The 23550-nt window shown below is 53.2% G+C and overlaps 1 protein-coding gene across 1 annotated transcript; it reads right to left on the bottom strand.

Annotated features, from left to right (window-relative positions):
• Positions 1–3200: 3200 nt before the first annotated feature.
• XYLT2 (xylosyltransferase 2) lies at positions 3201–17229 on the bottom strand. The gene is made up of 11 exons (XM_025280329.3): positions 17009–17229; positions 10458–10947; positions 10003–10178; positions 9505–9707; positions 8955–9035; positions 8537–8753; positions 7788–7964; positions 7251–7513; positions 6768–6963; positions 5848–6181; positions 3201–4369 (listed from the first exon to the last, which is right to left on the bottom strand). Exons 1-11 carry the CDS (start codon positions 17141–17143, stop codon positions 4047–4049), a joined length of 2595 nt encoding a protein of 864 aa, XP_025136114.3. The 5' UTR covers positions 17144–17229; the 3' UTR covers positions 3201–4046.
• Between the last annotated feature and the right edge of the window lie 6321 nt (positions 17230–23550).

Here is a 23550-nt window from a genome sequence, read left to right as displayed (position 1 = left end):
GTTGGGGCTCCAGAAGAATTGATGAGAGCAGGGGATGTGGCAGCGCTGGGGCCTTATGGGTACAGCCGCTCAGCAGCATGGTCATGATAAACACCAGCATGGAACTCCTTCCACAGAGCCACCAGACATTGGGTTCAGCCTGGGGCTGGCATGCACGAACCCATCTCACCTCCCCAGACTGTAATTCTACTCCAGAAGTTGGGTAGGAATGACCTGCTGGGACTAGGATCAGCTTCACATGCATGGGAAACTGAGGGGGAGGCAGCTCCCTTTTTGCTGCTGCATCCATTTCCTATGGCAGAGATTCGTGAGGAGGACAGAGCAGCTATACCTGTCTTCCTTCAGCCCAGGAAAGGAGTGTAAGGGAGTTTACAGAGGACAGACTCAGGGAGGAGAAAGCTTGTGGCAGGGGTAGACACCCTTAGAAACTCAATCAGGGGAGGGAGGGCTCAAGCGTCTGAAGTCAGACTCCTGGCACCCAGCCTCTAGAACTCAGCAGAAAAGGAACCTCAGGGTTCATATACCAACTGTACACAGCATTCTTCCCAAGTAGCTTATTTTTGGTGACCCTGCAGATGAAGAGGCTGGACTTCTGGCCTCTGCTGAGGGACCAAGGGTGCACCTGCCCCAACTCTGTGACTTGGGACAGCGAGAAGTACTCACCAGTGGCCCCAACTATGGCTAGGAGACTGTTCTCCATGGTGACCTCTGCACAGGGAGCAGCAGTGGCAGAGGGGTGCCAAGAAAGGGCACTTTCTTAATCTTAAGGACAGCCACAAGACAGGCTTCCCCTGCACACCCACAACCCACCATCCCCACAGGGCCAACCCCCAACCCAGGACCCCTGATCCAGAGGAGCAGCTTCATTCAAAGCCAGGGTGTCTGTGAGCAGCCTTCCAGGTTCTCAGCTTCTGCCCCTGATCTGTACCATGCCAGGACCTAGGGTCCCATAGATGACACTCCACTCTGCAGGCCTGGCAGCCACGAGGGTCCCTCACCAACCTACAGGAGGGGTTGGCAGGAACAGGCTAGGCTTCTGCTAACCCCAGAAGACAGCCAAGGCAGCTCCACTCACCCAGATCTATGCATCTCTCAGTCGGGATCCCCTCCCAGCCCTACTCTGCCCCGCCCCCTGCTTCCCAATGGCCCAGCTAACAGGGCTGCAGATGCCAATTGGCTGTCCTTTGGTCTTTGCTCCCATCTCTAATGGAATAGAAGTGTCCATGGTTGTCCTGGAAACCAGGCACAAAACAGGAAAGACTTTCCAGTTTCTATCCCTCCCTCCAAAGGGATTCTTGTGCAGCTCTGGGGGCCCTGCCACCTTCCCCCACCGCACTTCCACCTGGCTGTTACCCTAATTTTGACCCCAGGGGTCCAACCAGGGGAATATTTCAAAGCCTCGTAAAGCTCAAGCCTTGGGGCTGAGGTATCCCTACAGAAGGATGAGAGTGGAGAACACTTCAGCCAGTTTAGTCAGAGAAGCTGCACTCAAACTTGCCTCAGTGACCTGGACAGGGGAGAGGATTGGGGAGGCCCTCTGAACCTGTCAGGAGTCGTGAAGCCTACTCCTGGTCCCGCATTGCTTCTAACTCAAGGGGCCAAGACAAACCAGCCAGATCAGTGGAGGTGGGGGGACTTCTGGTTCTGCCAGCCTGCAAATTAGAATTGCCAAGGGGGAGCTCTGAACCCATACCAGTGTTAAGCTGCCACCTCAGACTGGCTAACTCAGAACCCTCAGTTTGGATCGCTATCCACTGAGCTAAGCTCAAAATGTTCACAGTGGGTGACTGAGTAACCAGGACTTGGTGTAACTGGACAGGAGTGGCAGGGGCTGAAACAGGACACGTCCCACCTAAGTTCCAAAAAAATAAGACTCTTTAAACAGTTGGGCTAGTCCAATGACAGCATAGCCACAGCCTGGCCTGTGCACCTTTAGCAGAGTCTAAATGCTGCCTGTACCTGACACTCTACACCTAGTTATTACACAGTTTTTAAGAGCTAAAGGTTGATGTATAACAAAACCTTTTAGAGAGCCAAATGAGAGCTTCAGATGTTCACTAGAATAGGAGCCAGAAAAAAGCAATCATCTCAGCCCTTGAACCCAAACACTGTTTGCTTGCGGTTCTTGCTCTCTTCCTGCCTTAGCAGCCTAGAGTGTAGTGACAGTGCCGTCGAGTCCTCCTGCCCCTCCTGAAGCCTGCAGCCACCGCCTCATAGCTTTGACTTCGGGTTCATTTCGCTTTCCTGGCCTGCTAACCATTGCCTGCCTCCAAGAGTTGTGAGCACTAAGTGACATATTCCACGCTAACCATTGCCTGTCTCCAAGAGTTGTGAGCACTAAGTGACATACTCCACGCAAGGTCAGTGCAGCGGCTGAAGAGACGGAAAATCCCTCCACTGCCATTGGTGGACAGTGGTGCCCTCTCCTGGCAGCTTGAAAAACTTGACATATGGCAGCCTGGGTTCAAACTGAGCCCTTTGTTTCCCAAGCTGAGCTGACTGGGCCAGCATAGCTGGAGAGGGTGATTTTAAAGGTTCTGAGAAATCTTCACCCTCCTCCCCACATTAAGTAAGCTGTGAAGGACTGGTACTGAGCCATTGCTGACCATGGCAGGAACGTAGGAAGGGAGAGAGGGCTTGAGAAAAGGAGGGAGGCTGGACCAACCTTTCCAATATGGCTCTCCTAGGTCCTAAGGCAGCGGCTAGGAACCCATGCCACTGCTGCGCCTGCTTCTAAAGGGGGCAGTGGTAGCCACCGGGTCCTGGCTGTAACTGGCTGCCTCTGTTCTTGAGGTCGCCCCATACAAAACTCTGAGCTGGGTAGGAAACAGAGCAAAGGCTTCTGGGATGGGCCCTGGTGATGCCAAAGACAGAGAAGTCAGCCTCTGCCTCAGCCTGGCAGCAAGGGAGGAAGCGCTGGGTCAGGACCCTGAAGAACTGAACTGGCCCACCTGGTGGCCCACCGGGCGGCAATGAGGAAGTCTCTGAGCCTCTCTGGGCCTGTTTACCCCACATAAAAGAGGGGTCTGGATTATGGGTTCTTGTGTCCCTTCTGGCTCTTGGATGGGACTTTAAACTGTTCTCACTCTGGGGCAACTAGACCCTCCACCTCCTGCCAAAGTACCAGCCAAAACTTCTAGAAGATGGCCCAACAGTGCTGGCTCTCTGACACCCAGGAGGAAAAACACAAGAGCCTCTGCTGAGAGAGATAGAGATATATTTCTTCTGTTGCATATTTCAGGCTTCACACTGCGCTTCAGGCACAATGCTGCTCCAGGTTCTTCTGAGAGCCCTGGAGGAGTCTTCTTCCCATGTCGCTCCTGAGGGCTTACCACTCCAGGGCAGAAGCCCAGGCCCTGCTTGCAGTTCTGGGTACCTGGGAGACTGCAGTGGTCTCAGCAGGCCCTGGTGCCCTGTCTTTCCCATCAAGGGGCAGGGTATGCTGAAAGCCCTAGGGCCAGCCCCGCCCCCTCTTCTATGGTCCCCTGGCTACAAGAGGAGAGGCTGACCCATTAGAGTCCAGCTCTGCAGTGCTTCCCTCATCACCTGTTCTCTAGCTCTCAGAGCCTGCCACAGCGTTTGCAGCCCCACAGAGCCTCAGCCGTGAGCACCACAGGCCAAAGCTGGGGGGTGAGGCCCTAGAGAGTGAGGCAGGCCCAGCCTCCTCCAGAGCAGCAGCAGATGGGCTTGTCTGGCCTCTGCTCCCCAGAGCCTTGGCCCACTTCCTGGGGCTGCTCTGGGCCCTATTGCACATCTTTTGTTTCCAGTTCATCCCCCACCACCCATTTTTCTTAAAAGAAAAAAAATTAGAGGAGAATGTGAGGAGGCTGGAGCCCTTCTCCCCATGTTCCTGCTAACATCTGGTCCCCAGCAGAGCCATTTCAGTGGTAAATACTATGCCCACCTTCCCTGCCGTCTGTGGGTTCTGGATGGCTGACATGGGTGTACAGCCTGGGCCCCTGGTTCTTGCCTGTGAGGGAGACAGCCCTCCGTCATCTGTAAGGTGCAATTTCCCGGGTCTTCCGTAGGCGCTGGCTGGGACCCTGCTACCTGAGTCGCCCATCTGCTTTGACAGGCCCCAGCTCAGATTTGGGGTCCGGGGACAGAGAGCTCCAGCTGGTCAGTCTGCAGAGCTCCAGGGAGGGACAGGCGGAGGGGCCCACGGCACACACTCCGGCCACAGACCAGAAGCTGCTTAGTTCCCCATCTGTCCAGGCTTCCAGCGCCGGGCCCGTGAGCTCTGCATGTAGTCGGGCAGCCTCCTCCGCAGGCTCTGGCTGAGGCAGGTTCAGGATGCCACTCAGGCCCTGGAAACTCTGTTCCATATACTCGTTGTGGGGTGGCCCAGCGTGCAGCCAGCTGGCATCATCTGGGGGTGCAGAGCAGGAGTAAGCATGCCCCACCCAAATGATCTCATGAAGGCCAGACCCTGGGAATCAGGTCTGGGCACCCCAGTCAGTCCTGTCCCAACTCTACCACTGAGTTGCATCTTGCTGAGTGACTTTAGGCTAATCCACAGAACTTTCCGTGCTTGTAAAACTTAGTTTTATAAAATCAAGACAGTAATCCCTTAATTCCTAACTTGAGAATTAAATAAAACAGTGGGCTCAAGGTACTTTAGGAAGTAGGGTTACTTTCTGATAATGGTCTGGTGTGTGTCACCCGGCCCTTTCCAACCCCCTCCAGTGGTCTCCAGAGCCCTCCGAAGCCTAGTACCCAGGCCTTCAGGCTGCGGGCCCTGCTTACTCTGCCGGCCTTCCTTCCCACCTCCTTTGGCATCCGACTCCCCTCCACCCTCTGTTCTCCTCATGCACCAGACACCTGCTAACTTTGTTCCCTCAGTTTAGGATATCCTTTACTGTCTATAAAAATCAGCTCCTCCAAGACTCAGCTCCAATAGCACTTGCTGTCAAGCTTGCCTCCACCACCCCACCCTTCGTCTCCTCCATCAGACTGTGAGTCCTAGGAGAGCAGGGGTGCCTGTTCTGATCTGCCACAGCCACTGCCCCACCCTGGACCCCGTCCTCTTCCTGGTTACCTCTGCTCTGACCCACCTTCTCAGTGATGGGACATGGCTGGAGGAAGAAAACATCTACCTACTTACTGAACACCTACTGTATACCCGCCAGTTTTACCCAGATATTCACCCCGATAGCCTCCAGAAGGCAGTCACTTGTATTGGGCCCCCTGCAGGAACCTCAGCCTATGCCTAGTTTAGAGTCTGTCTCCTAGCCTCAGCTGTGTGACCTTCTCCACCTGGCTACCAGTGGACTGGGAAGATGACCAACATCAGATCTGCTGTCCTAAAAATGTGGAACTTGTGGACTAAGGGGCCCTGGTCAGTCTCCATTGCACTAAGAGGCCATGTATTGAGAAGCCTGAGGCTGACACAGACAGAGAGCACAGGATGAGGGACAGGGTGGCCCCAGAGAGATAGAAAGCACGTCTGAGTCCCAGTGGGACCTGAGTCATTTCCTGAGTTCTGTGGGGGAGAGCCCCACATTTTTCCAAATAATTTCCCCCTTTCCCCTGGAGCAATCTGAGTGGATCTATGTTCCACACACCCAGGAGGTCTCTAACAATTGTATTTCTCTTACTTTACATGTAATAAGACAGGCTCAGGAAGGCCAAGTAATTTGCCCAGAATAAAAGCCCAATTAAAGTGTCAGAGCTGTGTTCTAAAGCCAGGTCTGCCTGCTTGGGAAGCGTGATACCAGAGTGCAGGGCTCTGGGATGGTCAAAGCCACAGTCTGCCACCTTCCCCTACTCGGATGGTTAGCTTCTTGGGATCACCTGTCTGTAAATCCTATCCTGCCTGACTCCTGGGTATCATTTGGGAATACTTACCTTTCCTGAGAGGTAGTTTGCGGTTGAAGGTCAAGGGCAGCACGAGGAAGCGGGTCTCACCCAGGGGTTCCCAGAACTGAAGCAGTCGAACAGTCCAGGCCCCTGGCCGCAGGGGCCGGCTCAGTGGGGGTTTGTACTGCGTGACCTCCGTTTCCGCGTCTACCACAATGTCGTAAGATGTGGCCACCACATAGGTGGGGTCGATCCACACCACGGTGACTGTGAGGTTGGGGCCCCGGGCCCAGCGCTGCATGGCCACAGGCTCATCCAGCGGCCCCAGCAACCCCCCAAAGTTCCGGAAGAGACGCTCTTTGGGGTCCCACTCGGTGCCGACCTGGAGGGAAGGAGGCAGCTGGGCAGGAGGCGAAGGAAAGTCCTCCTCTCTACCTGCTACCCCCTCTAACTCCTGTGGGACATCACTGTCTCTTTCTGATCCTCAGTCTCCCTCTCTGCAAAATGATGGGCTCAGACTGGGATTTTTAACATCTCTATAAGCTCTGAGATTCATTCTAGGCTCCTGTTCTGACCTGCTCTGAAGTGTTGGGGGCCGTAAGGCAGAAAAGAAATTTGAAGTCCTGCCCAGAGACCATCCCCACATGGAGCAAAGGCCTCCAAGAAAGAGACCAAGGAGACACTCAAAAGCCTAATCTTCTGGCCCGACTGGAATGTCCAACTCCTTACAAAAGAAAATCCCTGAGTGTAGAATACAGGCTTGCGTTATAGTGGAACCATGGTCCCCTCCCCGCTGACTGCATGTCCTCTGTGCATCCCAAGGCTGCCATCACTGGGAAAGAAGACCCAGGAATCCAGTCCTGAAAGGCAACCCAATCCTCAGCCCTCCCGTAGTGTCTGTCCTTCTCTCCCCACTACCCTGAGTCTTGCTGGGGATCAGGAGAAAGCAAGGGGAGGACCTGTCCCACCTCCAAACTCTGGAGCCGGCTGGCCTGGTCACTGTGCCCCAACAGCTTCAGCGACCCCTGGGGCATCAGCCACATCTCAAGCGTCTCTGCCGGCCCCTGGGCTGAGGACTGCACCGCCTGCGTCACCAAGTAGCCCTGGAAATGGTCGTCATAGAAATACAGGTGCACGCTGGACGGCAAGCCCCTGGGCTCAAACCTAAGAAGGTTCCAGCAGGGAGAAAGGGAGAGGCCATCAGCACACCCGACTTGGCCTGGAGTCCCAGGAAGGGGGCTCCGGGGGAGTCCCATCCCCAGGTGCTTGCTTTGCCCAGATCTCACACCCACAGATCCTATGTGCCTGGCTTTTGCCATCTTCGTTTTATTTGCATTTTTTCCCTGCCTCAGGCTGGGGGCTCCCTGGGAGAGGGTCTGTCTCTTTCTGATTGTCCTCCTTATAGGGCATTACATCCTGAGAGTCTGCAAAATGTCAAAAGGAGGTCTCACCTGCAGAGTGGGTTGGCCTGGGGGGATGCAGCAGTGGTGATGTGGCGCAGGCTGAGGCGGGCAAAAGCGGTGTAAGCAGTGAGCATGACATCGCTGAGCCCACTGGGGCCATCAGCCACGTCATAGGTGTTCTCCCAGTAGGCCTTGAGGGCTGGGGTGCCGGGCGGGTAGCTGTCATATAGGTGGAAGTCCAGGATTTCCAGTACCTCCTGGTTCACAGTGGATTCAAACTTGCGGGCGAAGAAGGTGGGTCTGGAGACTTGCTGGAGTGGGAGAGGCAAGGAGGGTGAAGGGGTCTGGAGGTCCCAGAGAGCACATCAGGGGAGGTGCCTTTTCCCAGCAGTGCCTAGAGATCAGCTGCCGAGGGTTTTTCCTGCCGCCAGTTTAGCCCCTGCCCCCGGGGGCTGCTCCCGGTGAGGGTCCCCCAGATCCTCTGGTTGGACCACCCAGGATTGTTTCTGACCCTAGAAAGCAGCCAGCGAAAAACTGGGGTGAGGCTCTACCAAGGGCCAGAGGTTGGGGGTCATGGGGAAGCACCTGCAGCCGTAGGAAGTCCTGCGGCTTGAAGTCGTTGGGCGAGCAGCCGCACCAGTCCACGATGTGCTTGTACTGGCACTTGCAGCCCAGCTTGCGGTTCCAGTTGGTGACCCGCAGGTTGTTGTCCACGAGGCTCTCGCAGGCTGGGCTGTTCTCCAGCACCGTGTGAAAGAAGGACTGCAGGGGGCAGGGCGGGGTGGAGGGTGAGCCCTCCAGCCCAGAGGGACTGCGGGGGGCGGGCCGGGGTGGAGGGGGAGCCGTCGAGGCCGGGGTGGAGGGTGAGCCGCGGAGCCCAGAAGGACTGAGGGGGCAGGCCAGGGTGGAGGGTGAGCCGCCGAGCCCAGAAGGACTGCGGGGGGCAGGCCAGGGTGGAGGGTGAGCCGCGGAGCCCAGAAGGACTGGGGGGGCAGGCCAGGGTGGAGGGTGAGCCGCCGAGCCCAGAAGGACTGCGGGGGGCGGGCCGGGGTGGAGGGCGAGCCGTCAAGGCCAGAGTGGAGGGTGAGCCGCCGAGCCCAGAAGGACTGCGGCGGGCAGGTGGCGTGGAGGGTGAGCCGCGGAGCCCAGAAGGACTGGGGGGTCAGGGCGGGGTGGAGGGTGAGCCGTCGAGCCCAGAAGGACTGCGGGGGGCAGGCCAGGGTGGAGGGTGAGCCGTCGAGTTCAGAAGGACTTGGGGTGGCAGGCTGGGGTGAAGGGTGAGCCATCGAGCCCGCCACTCGCCCCCCCGCATGGGTGCGGGCCCAGTCACCCACCTCGGCCGGGAGCAGCGTGTACGTGTAGAACTGACGCAGCTGGGCCACAAGCGGGTCGTCTGTGTATACCACATACTCCACAAAGCTGCGAGTTAGCACGAACCAGTCCGAGCCACCGTCCACCACAATGCCTGCTGGGATCTGCCGCTCGCCCAGACGCCACATGTGTGAATCGCACTCGTGGAAGAGCCGGTCCAGGCCCTGTTTCTTGATGAACCTGTGGGAGGCACAGGGGCCTGTGGCTGAGGATCTTGCAGGGTGGAATCCAGGCTCTCATCTTTCCAGGAATCAGCACTGCACTCCTCAATCTGTGATTGGTTTGGAGGTTTTGCAACCCAGGGCTGAGGCCACCAAGCCCCCTGTGTGTAGGGCTTGTGGTGAGAACCCAGGACCAGGGCATCCTCCACCATCCCCTTACCTGGAGTTGTCCCGGCCATGAGACTTGAGGAAATTCTTGTCCCGGTTCTTGGACAGGAAAGCTACCAGCTCCTCATTGGTCCTGGAGAGAAAATGGCATGTGGGTAGCGTGTGTGAGCATGGCTCAGTTACCAGCCCAGAGCAGACAGACCCCTCCAGCACTCTTTATCTTTACTCTTTGGCCTCTTCTTTTCTTACTGAGAGCCATTCTGGCCAACTGACCTACTCCAAGTTGATGCTCTGGGGTGGTGAGTATCTGAGGTCCCTGAGAAAGACCACTTCATCCTTCTTCCCCCACTTCCTGTCTGACCCAAGATCCTGGTTCAGACTTCTGGTTTCTTCTCCTCCCCATCTGTTGTCCCTTGCAACCCTCATATCATCTTTCAGCAACAACTCCTCTAAAACATTGCTGGGGCCAAGGAATCATGTTTGAGGTGTGCAGATCCCAGAATGAGGCTTTGGGGAGGGAAGAAGTCCATGGGGACCCTGGAACCCTGAGTCCTAGAGGAGGCCCACCTCCCATCTTCAGGGCTCAGAGCACCACCCCACACCTTGTTGGGTAGTCAGTGGCACTGAGGTTGATGAAGAAGTCCCAGGCCCAGCCGGGCACCTCCAGCAGGTCCTGCATGCTCCGCAGATACATCCTCAGCAGGCTGGCCCCGCCCCAGATGGTGACCATGCGCCAGGGCGTTACCCGCACGTTATCATACTGCCGGGCCAGCTCCACTACCTCTCGGTGCAGGTAGTTGGAGCGCTGTGGGAGGTGGGGTGGTGGTGGTGGAAACTCAGCAGTGGAAGATGAACCCCCAGCATTACAACCTCCCCACCCGGCCCCACCCCAGGGTGGAGGACAAGTGACATGAAACGGACAGAGCATGGGCTAGGGCTCCAGCTCCGAAGCAGCCATGTCACCTGGTGCTGGCTGCTCCTCCGTTCCCTGCTCTCCTATCTCTGGGCCACTGAGCAAGTCAGAGACACTGTCTGTCCATGACGATCTGGTGTCTGCCCTCCCCACTCAGATGCCCTGTCTCCCTGGCCATAGCAGGTACCTCGTCCACATGGACATAGAAGAAGTGCTGCTTGTGGTACACGGCCTTGAGGAGACGCTTCAGCTGGCGGATGGCACGGCCATGAACCACCAGCATGTAGGCGATTCGTACTGGGGGGCCATCCGCGGGCTGCTGGGCCCGGACCTCGTCCCATGGGATGCCAGGGCTCATCTTTCCTGAGAGTAGAGAACAGGGGCATCAGTAAGGTCCCGCCCCAGGTCACAGGGTGGAGGCAAGATGGGAAGAGGGAGCTGCCTGCCGTCCAAAGGAGGAAGCCCGGACGTAGAGCCCGATGCTCCCGGGCCCCAGGTCCACCTCTGCCACTTAGTGCACTCATCCCCAACTTGGGCAGCGAGGTGTGCCCTTCCAGGCTTTCATCCCTGAGAAACGGGGGCAGGGATCCCTGCCGAACACCCTCCTGGGCCCCCACCTCTCTGCCTATGCTTGTCTCTTACCAGCCCGCTGGCAGTGCCGGGGCACAGCCTTGGGCATGAGGCTCCCGGCCTGGTGCAGGCACACCACGTTGGCGATCTCCTGCTGGCACTGCTTGGAGCTGGCCCGGGCCAGTGCAGACAGAGCGTCCTTGCCAACGATCTCGCATTTGGGCGTGAAGCTGTTGTCTGTGGGCTGGGGGGCGCCCTCCACACTCCCCGTGTCTCCGTGTGGGAAGCCAGCCGCCCCAACCAGTGCCTCCTCAGCTGCTGCCCCGCTCAGGTTCTGGCGGCCTGGGGCCTCTGGGGGTGGGGTGGGGGGGATCCGCCGGCCGGTTCTGTGCCGGCTAGTTACTGCCCGTACCACCTTGGCCACGGGCACACCGGGGCTCTCGGCGCGGCCCCGCCAGCGCCCATGCCTTCTGCCTGCGCTGCCCCGCCGCCCAGCTGAACTGTCTGTGTCCTTGGAGCCTTCACTGGGGTCGAGTGGCTGTGGCTTCTTCTGCCTTCCTTTCTGTAAAAGATAGGCAAACACAAGTCACCAAGACAGTCAGTCTCCTCCTGCTCCTGCTCCTTCAGCTTCTGGCTGGCTCAGGCCTAGAAGCCCCCGCCACCCTTTATCTAGAAAAGTACTGTTTGCCTGAGCACTCTGCACTTCTGCTGGGAGGTCTCCTTGACCAGCCGGCGGAGGAAATGTCGCCCTCCCCCAAGGCACCATCACATCCACATCCCCTCCATCACACAGATCACAGGGCACTGAGCCTCCTTTGGATTCAGATACCACTTTCTTTTTCCACAAATAGGAAGATGAATAAGAGAGACATGCAGAGACCCTACAGACAAGAGTGTCCATCCAGCACTCCCACCCGGGCTTCACTGGGACAATATGATGCTCTTCAGAAGGAAAAAGCATTCTGCCATCTACAGTATTTCCACATGCGAGTGCTGAAGCTTCAACAGAGCAAAGGGGTCTTGCCTGGTGGAGAGGGCAGAGGTGAAATCTGAGACCCCATTGCTGGTTGGGTTCTCTGTGAAGCAGAGACTAACAGAGTGCAGGAGACTCCCTTGGGGGTCACACTCTGGATGACGGGGTAGCAGGAGCAGGCAGCTGCAGGGAAAGCCTTCAGATGGCCAAGCTGGCCTGACATCTGGGCAGAGGGAGAAGGAAGAGCTTCAGACAACAGCTTGGCTTGGAGCGGGCCTTGACCAGCTAGTGGGAAGCTCCAGGGCAAAGACGGCCTAGAGATGGGAGCCCTGGTACTACTGCTGGGAATGGCCAAGGAGGTGTCTGGCCATGGCTGGAAGGCTGAGGCAGGGCGTGAAGGCGCCTGCAGGTGCAGGCTGGCAACTCATCGCTCCCTGTGGCAGGGCGGCTTGCGAAGGGAAAACCGGGATAAGGGAAAGCCTCCACGCCTGCTTCCCAGCTTCTGTAGCCTCTTCTCAAACCTAGGAACCTCCCTAATGATCCGGCCACACTTGAAAGTGTGTATAGCCACACTCATTCCAGCTTTCCCTGTCCTCCTTTTGTGATCCCCCTCCTTCCCTGCCTGATCAAATTCCATCCATCCTTCAAGATCTAGCGGAGTCTCCATGTGTGAGCCCGTCCCATTTGCCTCGGGTGGGACGTTCTTCTAGCTGACCAACTCCTTGGGAAGAGGCTGTCGTGTCAGCTCCATCTCCCCGGTGCCCAGTGGAGTGGCTGGCATGTAGGGTGTCTGGTTGGTGTCTGCTGGATGAGGCACAGACTGGATGGAGGAGTGAGAGGCTCCGTGTGACTACTCTGGAGTCACCAGGGCTTCCCACTCAGCTCTGTCACTCCCCCACAGTTATATACCCTCTCTGAGCAGGTTCCCTCAACCATCAAATACAGGAGGGAAGAGTGTCCAAGAGAAAGAGCCTGAGATACTGCAACTAGAAAGAGCTGCCCCCTCTCTCTCTCTCACCACTCTCTGTGTGAGTCCTCTTCCGGCCTAGCCTTCCAGCAGCAGCACTCACTGGACCACAGCCTCTGAAGCAGCCTCCTCAGGATGCCCTCCTGGTGTTCCCCTGGTGTGGCCTCTGTGGCCACTCCTTATCTGTCTTCTTGGCTGATCCTGCCTTATCTCCCAAGGCCACTTTGGGGACTTTCCTTGTCTGGGCTTTCCAGGTGACCTCACTCAGTCCCAAATTTCTCTCTGTGGCCTAGAGGGGCTCCCTTGAACTTTCAGTTGTCTAACTGCCAGCCTCCTTGATGCCTCTCTTGGGAGTCTGATAGACCTCTCAAGCCACAAATCCAAAAGTGAGCTCCTGATCTTCCCTCAGTCAGCTCCTTCTTCAGTTAATGACCAGTTAACTGGTTCAGTTAAGGGCCAGTCCACCCTTCAATGTATAATATATATAATGTATAATGTAATATGTATAAGTGTATTTTTAAAAAATATTTTATTTATTTGGTTGCACAGGGTCTTAGTTGTGGCATGCGGGATCTTTAGTTGTGGCACAAAATTCTTAGTTGCAGCACGTAGGATCTAGTTCCCTGACCAGGGATCAAACCCCGGGCCCCCTGCATTGGAAGTCTTAGCCACTGGACCACCAGAGAAGCCTCTGTATAAATGTATTTATATGGTGCTATTCTATGTCTCTCCCCTTACAAGAATGCCATGTCCATGAAGATAGAGCTTTTTGTTGTTTTGTTCACGGATGTATTCCTAGAGCCCAGAAGAATGTCTGGCAATGGGGGAGACTCCCTCCCTCTCTCTCTCTCTCTATATATATATGTATATATATTTATATAAATTTTTGGCCATGCCACACAGCTTGCAGGATCCTAGTTCCCAGACCAGGGATTGAACCCATGCCCTTGGCAGTGAAAGTGCAGAGTCCTAACCACTGGACCACCAAGGAATTCCCTCAGTAAATATTTGTTGAATGAATGAATGAATGAATGAAAAGCTCTTGGCACAGGCTCAGCATTCAGTAAATGCTGTCATGCTCACTAATATTAATGAAAGGGAAACAGTCAAATGTGAAGTCAGGAGAGAAGCCAAGGCCTTCAGATACTTTGGACTATTGGGTCGAGTTTTCCCTGTCCCTCCCCACCCTAGGACCACTCTCTCCTCCTCTGTCAGAGCATGGCAGATGCCTTAGGGCCAGAGCCCCAGCCCTATACCCTGGCACCCCAGCCTTCTGTGCCCAGCATCCAGCCAGCCCTCTGATCTCTTGGGAGGTTCCCAGTGAGAACTGGAGATGTCTGTCTCCATCTGAGAATAGACACCTGCAAGAGGGAGGGCAGAGTGGGGAGGAGGCAACAGGCTCTATTCTACCCATGTTGGGGAGGGCACCCTGCACTGGGAAGCCCCTAGGAATGGCTGCAGTCCCACTGAACTGAGTGTATGTAAACTGGTGATGTCAGACCTGGACACACACGGGGCAGGGAAAGACATTCTCAAGCTGAGGTGGGTGGAGATGGCAAAGGAGCTGTGGCTTCTCAAGATGGAAGCCAGTATCAGTGAGTGAGGAAGCTGGTCAGGAGGGCAGGGCTTGGGGCACAGGGCCAGGCTCGCTGTGGTGGGGGAAGGATGTGGGAGGAGAGGGCACGTTGGTGTCCTGCACTGCAGCAGGAGCTGGCTGACCCTGAGAAGGACAATCCCAGAGGGGGCTGGGGGACCAGAAGGCAGCAGTGAGGAAGTGCGGGGGTCCCTGGTAGGCAGCCAGCCCCTTCCCACTGCCTCATCCCAAGGATGTTTATATGTGCAGCAGCAGGGCCCCATAGTTGTACCCCTACAGGAGTTGCCCAAAGTTGCCCCTAAGTCAGAGTTCCCTCTAATTACCGAGGACGGGGACTGGCCCTCTGACATCCACCTGGATGCATTCTGGCCTCCGAGGCCCCCTCTCCTCACTGAGGAGGAATTCAAAGACCTTTCCTGGCTCTGTAGCTTCTCCTTGGAATCCTTCTCTGAGTCCCAGAGACAGAGAACACAGCAATGCTGATCCACCACCTTTGGACTTCTCAGACTGTGCTTAAAGTAAGTGGTGAGACAATGTTTGTGAAAGCTTTGAAAACCATAAAATGGCTCTTTGGATGTTAATGGTCATCTCTGGTCTCCAACCTAGCGCAAGGCCAGAGTGTGCATCTTAAGTGCATGTCTCATTTCATCCCTGCTTAGACCCCTTTGGTTTCAGCTCTCTCCCACTGCACTTAGAATAAAACCCCAGCCCCTCACTGTGGGCTGCAGGATGTGCCCTGGACTAACTTCTTCCAGGGATCCCACCACACCCTCCTTCCCACTTCTTGAGAGGAGCCAGCTAGGCCCATTCTCCTAGGGGCCTTCTGCCTGAATTCTGCCTACTGCTTCCCCAGGCTTTCAGCTCACAGGCCACTTCCTGCAGAAGCCTCCCCAACCACCTATCTAAATTAGCCCTCTTGTTACTGAGTTTCCTTTTCACTGTCAGTCTCTCCCTGCAGACTGTCTGCCCACAGGGCCGTGACCTCATCATCTATTTTATTTATTTCTGTATCCCCAGTATTAGCACAGTGCCTAGTACGAAGTAGGACTTAATATTTGTTGAATGAATGAATGAATGAGTCCCTATTACCATTGTGCAGTAGTGAAATAATAAGATATTTACTGATGGTTTAGCATGTGCCAGCAACTCCTGCAAATACTTCACAGGCATTACCAATGAGAGAGGTGATATTATTGCCCCCATCTTGGGGTGGGGGGCAGATACCATTGAGGATGCACGCGAAAGAGGTTAGGTGATTAGACAGTGGTCACACTATTCACCAGGAGCAGTGCTGGAATAGGACATAGGACGGTGAGTTGGGGTGGTCCAACTCAGTACCCACCTTCCTAAATACTTATTATGCTGCCTGGCTGCCCTGAGGTGGCTGCCGAAAGGCTCCAAGCACTAATGGCTGCTTGGACTGCACAGCCTCTAGGTTATCAAGGATCTTTTTTCCATTCTGGTCCAGGGATTCCCCTATCCAGTTCTGTTAGAAAGCTGGAGGAGGAGGTGAGGAGGCAGGATCCCAAGCACTGCACCAGTTCCCCACCCCAGGCTGGAGGTAGGGCAGCAGAGACCTTGAGGCCTGAACAGTCTCTCAGCCCTTCCAGAGATTCACACAGCCATGTAGCAGAGGGTCTGAGAAGCCCTGGATGCTTTGCCATGCCCCTCCTCAAAGTGGTCACCAGCCCCTACTCACATATGTATTCCAGGGTCAGAAGGCTCCTTAACTCCTTGTCAGCCCATTCCATGTTAGAATGTCTCATCTGCCCCCAAAATCATCTCTTCGCCCTCCTGCTACTTACTGGGCCACAGAGAACAAGCTCAGTCCCTTCAGATGTCACAGAGTCAGCCTCCCCTAACCCCTAAGCTCAGCTCCTTTTGGAGTTATGATCTCATGTGACTCTGTCCCAGCTCCCCTCACCATCCCAGTCTGTTAGTTCTCCCCAAAAAAGGCAAAAGCAGTGATTCTCCCAGTTTCCACACTAGGCCTTCCATACTGCCCAGATGCAGGAAGGAAAAATGGATATCAGGGCTCCCTTGGTCTTCACCCTGCCAGGAGGAGAGGCCCAAGAGGATGGGGCAAGCAGAGCAGAGAGTCTGACTCAGAGTCCACCAAAACCCAGGGGTGGGGGCGGGGAAGCCCTGTCTTCTGGTCCACAGCTTAGGGTCAGGGTTTGACTTATCCTCTTCAACCTTCCAGGATGGTCTCAGACCCCACTGGACCCTCCTGATCACACTGGGGGAGACATGTCTAATCCTCCAGGGAAAACCACATCAGCCAAGAGACTCTCAGAACGAGGACCTGGGGCACTAAGAAGGATAGGGTTTGCCTCTGCTCCACGGCCTGGGGCTCTGCTAAACTAGCTGCTGCTGTCCCCATTTTCTTACAGTCAGAGAGGGCGAGTCCCCAATTCCCTAATGTCCTGAGGCCAGTTCACCAGCTCAATTCCCCTGCCATCCTGTCCAGAAGACCCATGCAGGTGCTTCAGACCCCTGGTTGAAAAAGCCACGCCTCAGGTGCACTCCACTTCTCTCCCTCGGGGTCTCCCTCCCTCTCCTCAGTTGCCAGACTGAGTTCCACCCCCAGGCTCCACTTCTTAACTGGCCAGTGCCCCGCTGAGGAGCGGGTTGGCGCGATTGCCCGGGGTCCCTAGGCCCCATTCCTCCGCCCACGGCGCGCACACCCCCACCCCCTCCCAACTTCAGAAAGTTTGGCCTGGGGCTCCCCACCTCCAAGCCGGCTCGGGCCCAGCCGCGCCTCTTGGCCGGGCTCTCCGCCACCCGCGCCTGACCTTCACTGCTCGCGGAGCTGGAGACCACCCCACCAAGACCCGCTCCTCCCGGCCGGGGCCCCTGCCAGCCCGCGGCCCGTCCTCCGGGTCATGCACCGCCCCCGCGCTCAGGCCCCCGGCCCGCCTGGGAAACGGGCGCCAGGGGTCCGAGGCCCCGAGCCAGGCGGCCGCCCGTGCGCAACACGCAAGCGGCCCATGCCCCACTTCCCCGGCGGGGGCCATCCGTTTCCCCGCCAGGACCCCGCGCGTCCCCGCGCCCGGCCTGCCCGCCTGCCCGCCCGGCCGTCGGAGCACCTCGCCCGGCTCGTCGTCCTCCAGAACGCTGAAGCTCCACACCACTAGGCCCTGCAGCAGCAGGATGGCCAGCGCCGTGGCGATCGCCAGCTTGTAGCGCCGCACCAGCTTCTGCACCCGCGCGCTCGCCACCATCTTCCTGCCCCGGACGCAGGGCGCGCGCCCAGCCCTGCAACCCGGCCGCGGGCGCGTGCACGGGCGCGGGCAGAACCGGCTTCTCCCGAGGGAGGCGGGCCTGGCGCGCGCTGGGGCGGGGCCGGGGGCGTGGCCCGCAGGCCCGAAACGCCGCGCCCCGCGGGCCAGGGGCGGAGCCTGGGCCAGCCGACCTAGCTGTCTCACGGGCCGCCGGATTCTCACGCGGTGGTTCCTTGCCTGTTTCGGTCAGTGCCCCAGCTCTTGCGCGTTCTCACCTCCTTCCGAACGGCAAACCCATGGAACCAGAGTGCAGAGAGGTCTGTGGCCTCACCTGTCTCTGACTCGCCGCCAGATGTGGGGTGTGGGGTGAAGGTGGGGTGAAGAAACTCAGCTTCGCCGAGACCAACTCCCTCTCGGCCCTCTTGCACGCAGAGAATGCTAGAGCGCCCAGAAACGCCTGAGTTGGAAGCGATTGTGTAAGTCCCACAGCCCTTGCTTAAAAACCTTGGAAGCCGCACCTACGGGGCAAAGTCGAACTCCTTTGAGTGGCATCTGAGGCCCTTCACGAAGCCTTGTTTCCTCTCTCCTCTCCCTCTTATCCTCAGACTTCTACTTGAGTCGTGGTTATTGAATTCTAGGGTGTGTCAGAATCATCCGCAGGATTTGATAAAATAGATTGCTGGACCCGCTCCCAGAGTTTCAGAATTTTCAACAAGTTCCCAATGATGCTGAGCTGCTAGTCTGGGAGCACGCCTGAAGAAGCACTAAACCTTTGCACGTGCTGTTCCCCCGTGTTCGGCCCTAGCAGCCGCTCCCCTACTTCACTTCCCCTTCCCATCCGTGGCATCCTCCCAAGTGCTTCCCCGGCACAGGACAGTCCAACACTGCCCACATACATGGTTGTAATTTCTCTGGAATCATGGCCTCTTATTTGAATCCTTAGCTCGGCGATGGACACTCAGCAATGCTCAATGAATATTGTGAAAGAAAGAGCAAATGAAGCCCAACTTCCTGTTACATCAGCTGATCCTAACATTTTTGGAAAGCCTGGCATGTTCAAGCAGGGCATAGAAAAGGCCTGAACCCCTGCAGCGCTCCCCTAAACGTGTCAGGTCCACTGAGAGAGGGAAGGGGATAAGAAGCAGGGCATGCCCAGTATAACCAGGTCCGTGCCAGGTGGTGAAGCCAAGCTCCCTGAGAAAGAAACGATCAAAAGAGCAAAGCGAAGGTTGACTATTTATAATGAAGATTTTAAGAATCACTACACAGAGGTCTGGAAAAAGAGATGATTAAAAAAAAAAAAGCTTGAAGGCAATGATAAAAGGGTTTGGGAGTTGTCAGGAGATAAGCTTGGTGAGGAAATTCTGAATACAGGAGATGTAGTTATTTGATGGCACTTAAGTAAAACCTCCTTTAATTATCTCCTGCCCCTTTGGTATTTGTAATGGTTGCACTCCTCACCATTAGTTAAGTGGGAGAATTGTAAGCAATGTTTCAGATGACAGGCTACTTAAGAGAAACTACCCTTCAAGATTTTGGAAAACATCAGTTGGCATACCAGCAATTGATAGGTTAATTAAATATAGATCTGTGTGCTCATTCAATCAGGTCTCCCAGGGACTGTCTACCTGTCCATAGTCCCCCTGCACCCAACAATTAAAATAACTTTATTTTCGCTGATTTTTAAATGTATTTCTTTATTTTGGGCTGTGCTGGGTCTTCGTTGCTGTGCTCAGGCTTTCTCTACTTGTGGTGAGTGGGGGATATTCTTTGTTGCTGAGCATGAGCTCTAGGGTGCTTGGGCTCAGTAGCTGTGGCTCACAGGCATACTTGCCCCATGGCATGCGGAATCTTCCCAGACCAGAAACTGAACCCTCATCCTCTGCAGTGGCAAGTGCATTCTTACCCATTAGACCACCAGGGAAGTCCTATTTTTCCACTGATGTGCAAATGATATGTACTCATTATATAACATTTAAAACTTAGAAAAAAATAAGGAAAAAAATAAAAGTCACCTGCAATCTCACTCCCTGAGACAATCATCATTAATATTTTGGTGAAGATCCTTTCACATCTCTTTACGTGTGTAGAATTTTCCATGAATGGCATCACATTGTACATATGGTTTTAAATATAGAAACTTTCTTTTAAGTATTTCTTTCCCCTTCCCCACTATGTTAACAGTCTGATTTCCTTCCTACCTTCCTTCTTTCCTTTCTTCCTTCCACTTTTGTAGCAGTTCACACACACATACACACACACGTACACACACACATGGGTTTTTTATTTGGGGGTGAGATGTGTCATTATATTTTAAAAGTTGAATCATATTACATACACTTTGTATCTTGCTTTTCTCCCTTGATCGTAAACACATAGTAGAAATTTCCCCAGGACGGATGGGACAGGTCTAACCCATTTTTTTAATGGTTGCATAATATGCCACTCCTTTTTTGAGTGAACATTCACTTGATTTCCAGTTTTTGTGACTACCACAAGTCTATAATAAATATGAAAAGCGAAAGTGAAAGTCCCTCAGTCATGTCAGACTCTTTGGGACCCCATGGCCTGTAGCCTGACTGGCTCCTCTGTCTTTGGAATTCTCCAGGCAAGAATATTGGAGTGGGTTGCCATTTCTTTCTCCAGGGGATCTTCCCAACCCAGGGGTTAAACCCCGGTCTCCTGAATTGTGGGAAGATTCTTTACCATCTGAGCCACCAGGGAAGCCCCAAGAAAACCACCTGTCGATACAGCCTTTCCTTGGAGTGGGTAGCCATTCCCTTACATGGTTCTACACGAATCCCTATGCACTAATGTTTTCATTTCTGTTGCAGTGTTTCTAGAGGATCTTCCTGACCCAGGGGTCAAACCTGGGACTTCCACATTGTAGGCAGACGCTTCACCGTCTGAAGTCACCACCAGGGAAGTCCTAGTGTTTCCTAGGAATGGGATTACTGGGGAAAAGGGAATTTTAAATGCTAATAGCTATTGCCAGATTGCTTTTCCAAAGAGTTGTGACAATTCACTTTTCCAACAGCATTGTATGAAAGTATAGTTTTCAGGCATCCCTTCCAACAGCAATTATTATCACTTGAATTTTTGCTAATCTGATAGGTGAGAAGTGAGTGCCTTAGTTGTTTATTTGTGATTTTCTGCTGAGGAGTGTCTCAACTGGTTTCTTGACTGGATTTTCTTTTCCCAGAATTGCTTCTTCATAATCTTCATGAGTCTATCTATTGCTATTGCACTGTTTGTTTTTTTCTTATCAATTTAAGAGTTTTTCATCCTTTTGAAATGGAAAGTTTTCTTCAATTTATCACTGTATTTTGATTTTTTAAGATCTAAAAATAGAAGACTTTTCTTGGAATCAGTTATGTTCCTCTTCTTTTATAGCGTCTCATTTTCCCTTCAGGTTGGGTGGATCTCTCTGATTCTTGATAAGATACACGGTCTCATATCTTTTCTCCTATAATATTTATTTAACATCTTACATTTAAGTCTTTAATCCATCTGAAATTTTTTGTGTGTATGGTATGAAGTAGAGGTGTAGAGTCCTGACTTAGCACTTATTCCTTTTCACTCTATCAGTACCCGTTATCGATTTTACTGTTTTTTAATAGATTATTGGTAATTCCCTGGCAGTCCAGTAGTTAATATTCCACACTTGCACTGCAGGGGCCCAGGGAAGTAAGATTCCACAAGATGTGCAATGTAGCCAAAAATATTAGAAAACAAATAGGATAAATTGGTTATTGTGGTATAACATGCCTTGATTGATTTAGATTTGACCATATAATATACGAGGTTCATTGCTTCCCACCATCCCCTCTTCTATCAAATTCCCCTATAACTTTCTCTGTGCATTTTATTTCTTTTATTGTAGAAAGTCTTGAAAATACAAAATGGCTCCTCAGAAAATCAGAGCAGGAAAGCAGTTTTAGTTTTAAGTGGGCTGCTTCTATGATATGTCTTTTCTCATATGATGGCACTATCCTTAGATCTTAGCTTTAGGAGAAATATTATGATATGTGGATGCTGGATGTTTTTAACTTCAGCAGCTGGAGCTCAAACTTGGCTCAGGACCAGACCACAGGGAGGTCCCTGCAGTAACATGTCTGGGCTATGCTTCCCAAGCGTCTCCATGGGCCCTGTCTTCTTGCCTTTATCTAATTTCTGCATCTTTGTCCAGTTCTTTGGATTGACACTTGGCTGGGCTGGCTGTCTGCTGCACATGATCCTGGTTTTACCCCTAGATGCTCCCTTTGGGACATCTTTGGCCAGCTCACACACAGCCCAGCCCTGGGTTCTTGGGCCTCCGCTTGTCAGGTATTAAGTTTGAACATCTATTGAAATAATCGTACGTGTTTTTCTAATGTGAGATGATGGTTGTTTTAAAAATGACTTCCACATATTAAAAGATTTTTGCATCCCTTTGAGTAAATGTAACTCAGTCCTAGTAGATTTTTTTTTTAATTGTAGTTTAGGTTGAGTTTAACTTGCTAGTATTTTAACATCTATTTTATAATAGAGATTGACCTATACCAGAGGCTGCAAACTGGTGACCCATGGGACTTGTTTATGTGACCAAAGCAGTGTTTTGAAGCATTTGATTTTGAATTCTTGAATAAGGGGTGCACACCCTCCAGTTCCTGTAGTTCCCACTTTTCCCTGTCATTTCACACATCAGTCAACTTCACCCATTTATATTAGTTTCTGGTGCTTATAAACACTTGAATTTGCAACCCCTGGTCTATGATTTTCTTTTCCAGACTTAAGAATTAGAGTTTACAACATAAATTGAGGTGCATTATTTCTTTATTCTGTGTTTTGAAATAATTTATGCAACAATAGGGATTGTGGTATAATAACAACAATAGACACTGCTGTCTCTTAACATTAGAAAAGTCTTGCCTACAAAAGCATAAAACCCAGGAGTCTTTTAGGGAGCTAATTCTTCAGTAACTTCTATTTTATTTTTTCTTCTTGGTTATTGACCTATTCAGAATTTTGTACTTCTTTTTTGGGGGGTCAATATTGGAATTTATGAGTCTTTTTCTGAAGAAGAATTTAAATGCTCCGCTACATCTCTATTATTTTCCTTTCTCCATTATTTTGTATGTATTGCATGTCAACAGTATGGATTATTCCAAAATGAAAGGGTCATAGCTCTTTCAGTTTTCTAATTAGCCAGCTGAGAGCCCATATCCAGTATTATCTTTCTCTTTAGTCCTCAGAGTTATCTAAAAAGCCTGTGGTGACCACATGCATTTCACAAAGGAGGTGTCAATTAGGCTCCTGGCTCCAAGCTGGGGAGTAGGAAAGCACTTTGGGTAGGACCTTCTACTCCTGCAAATCATCTTATTGCCACATGGGGTCGCTGTTGAAGCCGGTCTGTAACTAGAAGTCCTGATGGGGTTTTCCACATCCCTACCCAGGCGCTTGCGGTGTTTGTGCTGTCACTTCAGTCATGACGTACTCTTTTCGACCCTATGGACTGTAGTCCACCAGGCTCCTCTGTCTATGGGATTCTCCTGGCAAGAATACTGGGGTGGGTTACCAGGCCTTCCTGGAGGGGATCTTCCCCACCCAGGGACTGAACCCCAATCTCTTAATGTCTCCTGCGTTGAGAGGTGGGTTCTTTACCACTAACAACACCTGGGAAGCCTTACCCAGGCCCCTAAGCCCAGACAAAATGCCCATTACCTGGACTCCCAGGATTTAAGTATCAGTGCTCAGAAGGAAATGGCACCCCACTCCAGTACTCTTGCCTGGAAACTCCCATTGACAGAGGAGCCTGGTAGGCTGCAGCCCATGGGGTCGCTAAGGGTTGGACATGACTAAGCAACTTCACTTTCATGCATTGGAGAAGGAAATGGCAACCCACTCCAGTGTTCTTGCCTCAAGAATACCAGGGACGGGGGAGCCTGGTGGGCTGCCGTCTATGGGGTCACACAGAGTCAGATAGGACTGAAGCGACTTAGCAGCAGCAGCAGCTCAACTCTTTTACCCCCAAACTCCATCTGCTAGTATGTTTCCATTGTGAGAAGTAGAAACTCTATCTCCAAGTGACTTAAACATTAACAAGAACAAAGTGTAAAGTTCATGCTTTGACATAGCCATTATGCTCCAAACATATAAAAATGAGAGGAAAAGTTTAAAAATACATAAACAAGCTAAAAATAGGATAAACATCTCAGGAGACCTTCTTAAGGAGAACCAACTGGTGGTAAGACCAAAGCCAAAGACCTGTGGGGGTAGTAGGAGCTAAAATATTGCAATGGACTAGAGGACAGAGGCACACAAAAACCAGCCTGGTTTCTGGCTAAGACCAGGGATTGGAGTGAGGCCCCCTTACTTGTGAAAGGATGCTGAAAAAGAAAAAAAAGGATAACCAACCAGCTCTCAGG

Source organism: Bubalus bubalis, chromosome 3, assembly GCF_019923935.1.
Source record: "Bubalus bubalis isolate 160015118507 breed Murrah chromosome 3, NDDB_SH_1, whole genome shotgun sequence".
NCBI classification, from domain to species: Eukaryota; Metazoa; Chordata; class Mammalia; order Artiodactyla; family Bovidae; genus Bubalus; species Bubalus bubalis.
The sequence above is the reverse complement of the archived record's forward strand: the minus strand, read 5'-3'. Positions and strand labels throughout refer to the sequence as shown.

Excerpts from the sequence above, each read along its gene's own strand:
- XYLT2 (XM_025280329.3), bottom strand. The coding sequence starts at position 17,143 with ATGGTGGCGAGCGCGCGGGTGCAGAAGCTGGTGCGGCGCTACAAGCTG. Across the intron at positions 10,179-10,457 it reads CCGGCACTGCCAGCGGGCTG|GAAAGATGAGCCCTGGCATC; the intron begins GTAAGAGACAAG and ends CTCTACTCTCAG. Across the intron at positions 4,370-5,847 it reads CAAACTACCTCTCAGGAAAG|ATGATGCCAGCTGGCTGCAC; the intron begins GTAAGTATTCCC and ends CTGCACCCCCAG.